At 32.5% G+C, this 12,527-nt stretch overlaps 1 protein-coding gene across 1 annotated transcript; it reads right to left on the bottom strand.

Annotated features, from left to right (window-relative positions):
- Positions 1–3,219: 3,219 nt before the first annotated feature.
- LOC8265933 lies at positions 3,220–6,008 on the bottom strand. Its single transcript, XM_002528363.4, has 5 exons — positions 5,841–6,008; positions 5,688–5,761; positions 5,499–5,602; positions 5,237–5,302; positions 3,220–3,642 (listed from the first exon to the last, which is right to left on the bottom strand). Exons 1-5 carry the CDS (start codon positions 5,903–5,905, stop codon positions 3,394–3,396), a joined length of 558 nt encoding a protein of 185 aa, XP_002528409.1. The 5' UTR covers positions 5,906–6,008; the 3' UTR covers positions 3,220–3,393.
- Positions 6,009–12,527: the final 6,519 nt, after the last annotated feature.

Here is a 12,527-nt window from a genome sequence, read left to right as displayed (position 1 = left end):
AATCACGATGAAAATATCCTTGCCCGTGCATGTCAGCAAGACCTTGAAAGATTTGGAAACACCAGTTCTTGACTTCAGATTCAGAGAAAACCCGATTTCCACGGGCTTTCATAACTTGGTGGAGATTGCATTCCATGCACTCAAAAACTAAGAAGAGTACCTTATTTTGTAGGGCTACCTCCTTGAGTTGAACAACATAGGGATGATTGCTCATTCTTCTCAACGACTTCACCTCACGCAAGTTAAGACACTCATCCCACGAAGAATAGGTCTTTTTAAAAATCTTGATCGCAACAGTTTCACCAGATACCCTATTGATCGCTTTACAAACACACCCATACGAACCACGGCCAAGTTTTTCAATTAACTTGTACTTCTCCATTCTCAGAAACGTTAAAACCCTGGTAGCAATAAAAGCAGATATAAAATCTAAGGTAAAATTACTGATACTGCTAATTATATATATATATATATATATATGTCTAACCTCCGATCAGATAACAAAACTCAGACAAGAAGACATAAAAGAATCACCAGGTTTTGACTACGGAAAGCAAAAGCGATACAAATACTCTCCCTGTCAACAATCAAAGAATGAAAGAGAAGAAAAAGTGAGAAGCGAAGTGGGAAGAGATACTGGGAGAGGGTGTATTTATAGCAAGGAAATTAGTTAAATCCTGTTGATGTTCGGTTTCCTGTATTTCACTCAGTTGGTTTACTCAAACTCCTACCTTATCACGCTTCTCTTTTATTTCTTTATATTAATACTACTGTCCGAATTATAAATTATTTAGACTTCTAACATGTTTATAAGGATCTCAACTCCGACATGAACGAATCATAAATTATTTATATTAATTAGTATTAATTATCTGACATGTATAGTTAATAATATTATTTATATTAATTAGTATTAAATTACCAAGATTAGCATGTTGCTACGTTAAAGTAAATGATCTCATGCTCATATTATTTTATGTGAGTATTTAGTGACTTAATCCTTTTCTCAATATTTTTATGTTATTTATTTAATAAAAATTTATGGTATTTAAATTAAATTTACGTAAAGAAAATCTCTTTAAGGAATTTACATAGGAAAGTTTTAGTATGTAAATTTATAAGATTTTACATATTAGATTTTTATATAAATTTGATTCGAATCTTATTTATGATCATTGTACCCTAAGATTCACCATTGTTTTAATTATTGCAATTAAGGCATTTAATCTTAATTTTATTTCACAAACCGTATGTCTAATCGCCACATCAATAATTTTCTTAATTTATGACTGAAAATGACCCCAGTGGATAATAAATGGTCGAATTGTAATAAACTAAAAATAATATGTTATTTTATAATAAATTCATTAGTGAAATTACCACTAAAATCTATCTAATGTTGTATGCTTTATTTTTTTGATATTCTATTAGCATTTTTTTAGTATACTTTTATTACCGCTAAATGACGTTTTTAGTTTTTATTTTTATTTTTATATATTTTAAACCGCATTTGATATACTTTTTATATATTATGGTATATTTTTTGAAACACACATCTTCTCATCATTAAAACACACCAGTTGCTATAAAAAATATATAAAATCATTTAATTCACGAATACCAAATATAAAGATTTAAAATAAAAATGATAAATTTACCTCATCTGACTTATTTTACAGTAATATAAGTTAAAATAATATTTTTTCAGTGTTTTATAGATATACGTTTTATTTTTTTTATTTGAAATAAAATTTATAATAAAATAATAGTTTTTTTTTGTATTTTTTAGATATACTTTTAGTATATTTTTTCTAATCAAATTCTGAAAAAATATAAAATAAAAAATAAAAAAACTGAATTTACAATAATATAGATTAAAAATTATATTCTTTTAGTACTTTTTAAATATATTTTTAGTGTCTTCTTTCGATAAAATTCTTAAAAGAAAATTCATAATAATGCATGTTAAAATAAATATATTTTGAATATCTTTTAAGTATATTTTTAATATCTTTTTTTTTTACGAGATTCTGAGAAAATAAAAAATATATAAAATAAAAATAATATCTTTTTGATATCTTTTAAGTATACTATTAATAATCTTTTGCTAATAAAACTCTAAAAAAAATATAAAAATTTTTTTTTGACCGTAAAAATAATTCTTTTCAAGAAAAAGTAATGGACCGTCAAATTTTGTTCAAAGTACATTTTGAAAAATTTTAGCGATGAAGATGGTGCAATTGTTATACTTATTGGTGAACATGGTGGCTTGAAATTTTGGGACAAATAGTAAAATATTGTTGTTTGTTGCTTTAGAATTTGCTTAGGTGTTTTTAGAGGGCTATTTTTATTTTCTTATTTGAAGGATTTTTGAAAAATTATATTTCATGTTTTAAGATAAAACTAGATTTTGCATATCAACAAATGCATAAATGTATTTCCCTTGTCAAACATTTTGGAAATGGATACGTTTCTACAGAAAACAAAAGCCACTAGTGTACTAAACATTCATATCATCCAGTGTTATTGTGGAAAAGACTTTGGGATATTAATGTCCCTCCCAGAGTAGGACAATTTTTTCGGGGTGCTTGCACTGATTTATTACCAACTAAGAGGAATATGGAGAGGATAGAAGGGATAATAATATAAATATTTACCAAGCTTTTTATTTAGTTTCATTTTTATCATAAAATTTTAACTTTATTTTATTTTAATTATTTAATTTTAATTTTGGTTGCAATTTATAAGCTAATAAAATATGGCAAAAAATTAACATGTCACATTTCTCTTATTTAATTATACTTTTCTTATTAGTTGTTCTTGCCACGTGTCAATATTTTATTTACAAAAAGAGACTAAGTTAAAATAAAATTGAAGTTGAATGACTGAAACGAAACAGATTAAAATTTTATGACTAAAATGAAACTAAATGCAAAATTTAGTGACCACTTATATCATTAGGTATAAAAAATATAAAGCACGCTAAGTAGGATATATATATATATATATAATTTTGGATTTTTCTCCAAAATCTTTTGACATTATATATCTACGAAAATATGGGAGCATTTCTTGTTATTAGATGTTTGTGTTCATGTTTATGTTATTGCTGCATATACTTTCTCTGAAATTATATATGATAGAAGAATAGATGATTCTTTAGCTGATATTTTTCTTTTCCAGCTTTGATCATCAATGACTAGTGCTTGAGGCAGGAAAGATTCAATGCCTGAAGATCTGCATAATTTGGAACTCTGAGTTCGGCTAATTATAGACATATTTTACATTCACCTCCAGAGTATCAGAACATATGAAACACATCTCTTCTCTAGAGGACATGGATGCAAACTAACCGATATTAGATACAACTAGAGCTTGATATTTGATACAAAACTAGATCCAAATGCTTGAAAAGGCTTCCTCAAGTGATCTCTTCCTGCTTAGTTCTGCGCTCCACCCGCCAGCCCTGCTCCCTCTCTCTGCTCGGAGCCTCATCATCTCCTCATCATCAAAAGGATAACCCTGCATATCTAGTCCTCCAAGAGGCACTGGTTGTGGAGCCATGCCTGTTGGTCGCGGTTGCCCTCCAGCAACTGACGGTGCATATTGCCCTGGTTCAATCGCAATGCCAGCTTGAGGGTTCTGTCTCAACAAATAAGCACAACATGGTTTAAGAGAATATTCTTGTTAGTTAAAAAAAAAAAAAACGAAGAATTTAAATGATGACAACATGGAGTCAAATAAGCTACCATCAATTTGACGGAAAAGAGTTTGGGGGTCCTAGGAGTAACAAACACATGATCTAAAACATACAATCAAGTTTGTCTATAAACAACCTTTTACGGACTGCTTTCCAAATCTAAAATAAGGGGTGCTTTTTTATTCAGTGCAACTAACTTTTCAGCACAAATCCTTTCTACATCAAGACACGTGATAATGTTTGAACAACCAGGCACAAACTTAGATCTTAATCTTACTCATCTGAAGCTTAAGAAGAAAACTAATTAGACGGATCTAATCTAACCAGACAACATTGCCGTTAAATGTTCCATTGTGATAGAAGTATGGATGCAGATAGAATGGGAATGGAAATGGATCACTCCACATGATGACAAGTAGGTGTGCACACACACATGCAGTATCATCTCATTCAGAACTTCACCTGTCAAAGGCACATCTAAACAAACAAAGATACGGGAATAATCCCAAAAGACCACTCACCAAATCCTATACTTTCAGATCATGAAAGATACTAACAATCAATTAAGGATGAGAAAGCTACTGGAGCTGGAAAGTCAAAGCAATACTGTGACTATAAAAATAACTTCTACAATTCCACCATTACAACCCACCAATGAAATAACAATTACAACTCATTTTAACTCATTCACTTAACAGTTGCACATTATTCTTCTCGGATTTCTAACTCTTGGATTGCTGATTATTACTTCTCTCTTCTATTTTCTCATTCACAGAGTGCTAACTCATCTCTGGCACACATCACATGCAATGGCACAGTTCATACAACTCCTAGTAGTGCTGCCCAAGGTGCCCAAATTGCTCAAGTTATATCAGGGTTACACGTCGCTTGAAAAAAAATCAAGCACGTGAACTTCGAGACACCTAGAGTGGATACCACATCAAGCGAGCTTCCTGGAAGCTTCATCACTGATGTCATTGATTATTTCAATACTCCTCCTCATAAGTTATAAACTAACTTTCTCTTTGATCTAATGCTTTTTGAATTCGAAAGTGAAAGTGCTTCAAGAGAGCTTTAAATTAATCATTAACTTAAACCATTAGGCTTCTTGAAGGTACAAAATATGCTGTCCACCCAAAGCCTTCAAGTCCACATGCTAGGATTATGTATTGTTCAATTAATGTTTTTGGCAATTTGGGCAACTTGGGCAGCATTCTCTCAAGTGCTATAAATAGACCATTGTCATGGCCTCTACAGCGTGTTTGAGCAAGTGGACAGCTGAGAGTGTACAAATGAGAAAAGAATAAAAGTGTAATGCGAGAGGTAAACAGAAGCAGAGTTGCCTCACACTCAATCACTGAAATAGAAATCCAAAATGCAGTTTAAAAAGGGGACACGTGAAACTAATAGAGATCATGCGAAGAATTGATGACCTTTAGAACGCTTAAAACAAAGTATCAATACCAAATAACAAGCCTAAGAAAGCTATGAACAAAAAAAAGCCAAGAAAAATGGCATGAATTGTTTCATTCTCACCATATCAGTATCAGTCGGTGCCAAATGTCCTTTACTTGCCGCCACAGCTGCAGCTAGTTCTTCAGCCTGTCAGATTAATATTTTCCGTAGAAGATAGTCAGTAACTCGTTATAATAACTTATCAACTTTGAAACTAATTCAAGCATTCTGTTTAATACCATGACAAAGACTGAACCAATAAATGCAAGCTTTTTCATCCCTAAAAATGCAACCTAAGACCCTTTAAATTAGACTACATTAAGAACACACAAGTTTAAAGTACCTTCCGCGCTTGATTGATCATTATCTGTTCAGCATTTTCTTTCTGATACTCTGCAATTTTTTCTTCAATAGCAGCTACATCCACTCCAGCAACTAAATTGAATACTGTTAACAGGTAGTTCCTTTGTTAATAAAAAGAATTACATTTAAATAAACAGCAAATACTAAGGGGAAAAAAGAAGATACTTACTCATATCCTCCACTTCTTCCAAGTAATCATTATATTCCTTCAAAGATGGAAAATCATCTTCTCTTTTATTGAATCTATAACAGTAGGGAAAGTAATTACATTGCTAATAAAATTTTTAGTGAAAAAAATCGAAATGCAAGAGAAGTAACTTACATGTTAGAAATTCTTCGCCTAATAGAGATCTCCTTATGAGAGCTAGAATTTGACACGACCACCATTTTGTCGGCTACTCTCCCAAACGGACGGGCAATGCACAGAAGTAATCTGGGCCGTTGGTACGATGAGGAAGAAGAAGGATAATTAGAGGGTTCTTCTTGATTATCAAGCGAGTAGGTCAGATACCACCCCTAAACCTCGATCAAGGGATCAAATAGGTCTGATTTCAACTTTTTTTAACAAATAGGTCCATAAATGGCATTGGTGTAAGCATTCACTCAAAATCAAGTAAAATACCCATAATCGAATCCGTAACAAATTCATTTAAAAAATTACTTATACTCTCTACATTTTTTCCAAATCGAATAGAAATACTTATATATAATTCAAGACACATATTTAATTGAGTAATAAATAATATAACTGTTAAATATGTATTTATATAAATATTTAGATAATTGCACGAATACTCATTTACAATAATTAAGCTTTAATTTAAAAATATTAATAAAATTAAAAATTAAAAATTAAACTAATAAAATTTTAAAAAAAAATTAAAAATTTAAACTAATAAAATCCAAAATTAAAATTTCAATGTATTAATACAACTAAATCATAAATCCTTCTTATTTAAAATAGAATTATCAACAGAAGCAGAATTGAAAAATAGAACATTAAATTTTAGAAATTTATATATGGGCACTAACTGGATGCATGGGCCTCAGTGATGGGCTAGCAGAAAGCAGTCGAGTGGCAATAAACAAAATTCCAAAAATAATTACTAAAAAAAGTGTTATAAACCAATATCTTGACAAAATTTCAATTTACTAATATATTACTTAAAACTTTTAAAATATTTTTTAGTAAAAAAAGTATTAGTTTTTATTTTTTATTATTTTTTATATTATATTTTTTATTTTTATAAATTCTTTTTCTGTAAATTATGTTACTAGTACTAATAAATCTAGTAATTTTTAGCACTACAGGTTTGGGCATACTTCTGTTAATAGAATAAAAATGTTACCAAACTTAAATCCTAGTGAACTTACTTAGTGATTTTGACATTTTATCAAAGTGCAAAACAAAGAAAATTATCTTTTTTTTTTTTAGTTCTTTAGTTTCTAAACTTGTTTTGATTTGATTCACATTAATGTTTGGGGTCCCTTTTTTCTCTCTCCCTGTATGGTCGTCATTGTTTTTTTTACCATTGTTAATTATCATAGTAGGTATACATGGATTTTCCTCACGAAGTTTAAATTTGACACACGTTCCTTGATTGAGAATTTTTATATTTTTGCCAGGTTCAATTTTCCATTAACATCAAAGCTGTTAAAACAGAAAATGTTGTTAAGTTTTAATATGAATTCTTTCTTTTTCTCTAATGGAATTATGCATCAGAAATCTTGCATCTGCACACCTCAATAAAATAGTATTATTGAGCAAAAGCATCAATATATGCTATCGAGCCTTGAGATTTCAAGCTTATTTATCTATTAAATTTTGGTTATGTTGCATTACTCATGTTGTTTATCTTACAACCGAACTCCTTCTCTTCTTGTTGATAATAAAACACCTTTTGTGCTATTATTTCATAAGCCTCATGTTCTTAACCATTTAAGGGTCTTTAGTTGCTAGTGTCTTGTTGCTACTTTTGATAATTCTCGAACCAAGTTTGATCCAAAGGCATAAAAATGTGTTCTTGTTGGTTTCTTTCTTGGTATTAAGGATTATCGTGTCTATAATCTTACTTCTCATCAAATTTCTATTTCTCAAAATGTTGTTTTTTCTGAGTCTGTGTTTCCTTTTACTAATTTCCTTTCTACTTCTTCTCCTATCGTTTTTCCTCTATGTGATTCTTTTCATTTTTTTTATTCTCCTTACAATGATATAATTCTCTCTCTTTTGCCATCTATTTCAAATTCATCAGATGACATTGATGCTCCAACTTTAAATCCAAGTTTAACTTCTTTGACTACATCTTAGTCACCACTTTGAAAGTCAACCATAATTACAACTACCCTTTTGTATTTACAAGACTATAGATACTAATTACCTCACCAAATCGATCCACACCTCATTCTATTTTTGTTATTCTTTCTTATTCTCAAACTTCCCCTTCCTATCAAACTTTTTCCTTCAACCTTACCACCTTTTCATAACCTAAAAGTTACAGTGATGTTATTAAGCATGATAGTTGGGAACAAGCAATAACTCTGAGATTGCAATTTTACAACAAAACCATACTTAGGACATTGTTTCTTTACCTAATGGCAAACAACTGATTGGTTGTAAATGGATTTATAAGTTGAAGTTTAAATTAGATGGACGATTAAAAGGCATAAAGCACGCTTGTTGCTAAAGGTTACACATAATAGTTTAGAGTTGACTTTTTGGAACTTTTTCCTCTATAGCCAAAATGACAACAGTTCAAACATAATTAGCTCTTGCTTCTGCTAAAGGCTGGTATCTACATCAGCTTGAGATTAACAACATGTTCTTACATGGTGATTTAAAGGAGGAGGTTTACATGACAATCTTACCAGGCTTTGCTACTTCAGTTCCCAATCCTGTTTGCAGGTTAAGAAAATTGTTATATGGGCTTAAACAAGCTAGTCATCAGTGGCATGCTAAGCTTATTCAGGCCTTGCTTCAACTTAGTTTTTCTCATGCTATGGTTGACCACTCGTTATTTATTAAATGTGCTGGTGATTCCTTTATAGCCCTTCTGATTTTATGTTGATGATATAAATTTGGCTAGCAACAACGTGTCTCATATCCAACTTGTCAATGTTAAGAATCATTATTAATTATAGAATTTAATCTATTGTTGTTATTTTTAATTAAATCCCACATTGGAAAATTGGAGATTTGAGATTTTTTTTGTTATTTTTTACCATATTGGAAATGTAGTAGAATGCAAGGCTCCACCATGTATATATAATGGAGGCTTCACCTTGTTAATAATTCATTCCAAAAACAAGTCTTATGTATTTGACTAAGTTTGTTTTTCTTCTTTCTTTCTTATAGTATTAATTTTTATGGGCTCAATTCTCTTCCATTGGTATCAGAGCCAAAAATTTCTTAGTATGCTATGTGGTTGCAGCTTAGTCTAAGCTTCCAGATTAGAAAAGAATTTTGGTACTGGAACTAGTTTGTCAAGAGTCCTGTTTATTAACGTACAAAGCAGTTGTACAGGGGAGATTATGCTCGTGCACATTTTGAAACTATAAGTTCATCGGTTTGGAACCTGAATTATTTGGTGAGATGTGGGGCTGCTGAAACCAAGTCACGATGGCAGATTCAAGTAATATTGGTGTTATTAGAAAATTGAATAATAATAATTATAGCATGTGAAAGACCTGCATGGAGTTATACTTGCAAGGTCAAGACCTCTGGGAGATTGTTGCCGGGATCGAGACTACATCACCACTAGAAGATGAAAATGGTAATATCATAAAGTGAAAAATTAAAGTTGGCAAAGCTATGTTTGCCATTAAAACCACTATTGAAGAAGAAATGATGGAGCATATCAGAGAAGCTTTTACACCAAAGGAAGCTTGGGATTGTCTTGCTTCACAATTTGCAAAAAAGAATGATGTAAGGCTACAGTTGTTGGAAAATGAATCAATGTCAGTCTCACAATCCATCTGTAGAGAGATTGTTAAGTTAGATGAGGCATCCAAAATTGTCAGTAACAGGATGAGATGGATTATCACACATGGATTGCGACCAGAGTAAGGAGGATTTATGGCTGCAGTTCAAGGTTGGCCCATACAACCTTCTATTGAGGAGTTGGAAAATTTGTTAGTATGACAAGAAAATCTAGCAAAACAAATGGCTGGAGTATCCTTAAATTCTGAGGAGGTGGCACTCTACACTAACAAAATGAGAAGTCAATTTTATGGTCAGAATAAAGGAAAGACTCGAGGGAATACTCAATATAGGGGAAGTCAACAGAAGCAGCAACAGAACAACAGTCAGTCTAGAAATTTCAGACGTTTGAATGACGAGTGTTTCAATTGTGGCAAAAAGAGACATTACACAAGAGATTATTGATCGAAGAAGAAGACAGTAGAAAGTAATGCAGCAACAATGAGCAACTATAACCAGACAGAACCTGAATGGGATGCTAAGGCATTGTTTGTGAATTTTAAGACAATGCAGTTTAAGGAATCTTCTAGTTCAGAATTTATGGTTGTGCATAGCCTCATGGCTACCACAGTAGAAGAAAAAGAGGAGCAAGCCTCTAGTTCTTTGAGTTCTCATAGAATTGATTATGAGAGAAACTGGATCTTTGATTCTGGGTGTTTCGATCATATGACAGGAGATATGGATAAACTCCGTAATATTTCAGAATACAAAAGCAGGCGAGTTGTGGTGACTGCAAATGACTCGCGGCTACCAATCACTCATATTGGTGATACGGTGATTGATTCCTATCTAAATCAGAAGCAAGTGCAGCTGGAAGATGTTTATCGAGTTACTAGGATGAAGAAGAATCTTTTATTAGTCTCACAATTAACTGATAGAGGGAAGTTTGTTGTGTTTGGCCCTAGAGATGTCAAGGTTTGTCAACAAGTCAAAATAGTTGACACACCAATTATAGAGGGACATAAGATAGATTCTATGTATGTTATACTGATAGAGGAGGCATATGTGGAAAAGATAAAGAATAATGAAACAACTGATTTGTGGCATGCACGGCTGAGACATGTAAACTATCACAAGCTGAAGATGATGATGACTAAGTCTTCAGTGAATGGAATTCCGAATCTTGAAGTTCGTACTGATATAATTTGTGCTGGTTGTCAATATAGAAAGGCGCATCAGTTACCATTTGAGGATTCATCTTTCAGAACTAAAGAGCCACTTGAGTTGATTCATTCAGATGTGTTTTAGAAAGGTGAAACAACCTTCAATCAATGGTATGCACTATATGGTGACTTCATAGATGATTATTCAAGATATGTTTGGGTGTACTTCATGAAAGAAAAATCTGAGGTGCAGGAGAAATTCAAAGAATTCAAGTTGATGGTTGAAGCTGAGATTGGAAAGAAGATTCGGTGCCTTCGTAGTGATAATGGGGGAGAACACACTTCTGATAAGTTCTCCAAATATTTACTTGAGAGCAAGATCCGACGGCAACTGACTTGTCCAAACACACCATAGCAGAATGGTGTTGCAGAGAGAAAGAACAAGCATTTGGCAGAAGTATGCCGGAGTATGATGCATGCTAAGAATGTCCTTGGGAGATTTTAGGCTGAATGCATGAGAACAGCAGCTCATATCATTAATAAACTTCCTCAACCGAAAATGGATTTTATGTCTCCTTTTGAAAAGCTGTGGAACATGAAACCGACAGTGAGTCATTTCAAGGTATTTGGCTGTGTGTGCTATGTATTTGTGCCTGATCATTTACGTAGCAAGTTTGACAAGAAAGCAATCAGGTGTATCTTTGTGGGGTATGATGAAAGCGGAAAAGGCTAGCGATGTTGCGATCCTACCATAGACAAATTTCATGTTTCTAGAAATGTTGTATTTGATGAAGCATCATCATGATGGACACTAGAATATGTTACACTTCCTTATTCAATAGAAGAACAATTACAAGAAAAGTTGAAAGGAAATGTTCAGTAAATTCCACAGAGTAGTGCAAAGTCTTCATCATAAGAAAGATCATGGAAGACTGGTATTTATAAAAAAGCAGAGGTGGAGAATCATCCAATTAAAGAGCTGTTGGAGAATGAATCAGTTAAGGAGACACCATCACCACTAAAACTCAGAAGATCTGAGAGGGTTAGAAAAGAAAATCCTAGATATGCTAATGTTGCACTGGTAGAAGAAGAAACAGAACCAGAGTCCTTTGATGAGGCTTTCTAGAAGACAAAATGGAGAAAGGCGATGCAGGAAGAGATGGAAGCTCTTGTTCAAAATCAGACTTGGGATTTAGTCCCAAAGCCAAAAGATGTAAAGCCCATATCATGCAAATTGGTGTACAAGATCAAGTTGAGAGGTACAAATGGTTCAGTTTAGAGGTACAAAGCTCGACTAGTAGCACGAGATTTTTCACAGCAGTATGGATTGGATTATGATGAGACGTTCAGTCCTATAGTAAAGATTGCAACAGTTTGTGTTTTGTTAGCTCTAGCTGCAAGTAAGTACTGGAGCTTATGGTAGATGGACGTAAAAAATGCTTTTCTGAATGGAGAGCTTGATCGAGATGTGTACATGGAGCAACCAAAAGGATTTGAGAACCAGCTAAATTTTGAATATGTTTGCAGGTTGAAGAAAGCGCTCTATGCATTGAAATAAGCTCCTAGAGCTTGGTATGGAAAAATTGTTGAGTTTCTCATTCACAGTGGATATGCAATTGCATCAGCAGATTCCAATTTATTTGTGAATGCTAGAGAAGGGAAACTAGCAATTATTCTTGTTTATGTGGATGGTCTTATTATCACTAGAGATGATGTAACAGAGATCCACCAGACAAAGGAGAATTTATCAGTTCGATTTCAGATGAAGGAACTTGGAAAGTTGAATCACTTTCTTGGTTTAGAGGTGGAGAGAACATCAAAAGGATTGTTCTTGTGTCAGCAGAAGTATGCAGTGAATCTTCTTTAGAAATATGAGATGTTTGACTGCAAACCCTTTTTTATTCTGATAGAGGTGAACTCAAAATTGAGC

The sequence above is a fragment of the Ricinus communis genome, chromosome 3 (genome assembly GCF_019578655.1).
Source record: "Ricinus communis isolate WT05 ecotype wild-type chromosome 3, ASM1957865v1, whole genome shotgun sequence".
Taxonomy (NCBI): Eukaryota; Viridiplantae; Streptophyta; class Magnoliopsida; order Malpighiales; family Euphorbiaceae; genus Ricinus; species Ricinus communis.
The sequence above is the reverse complement of the archived record's forward strand: the minus strand, read 5'-3'. Positions and strand labels throughout refer to the sequence as shown.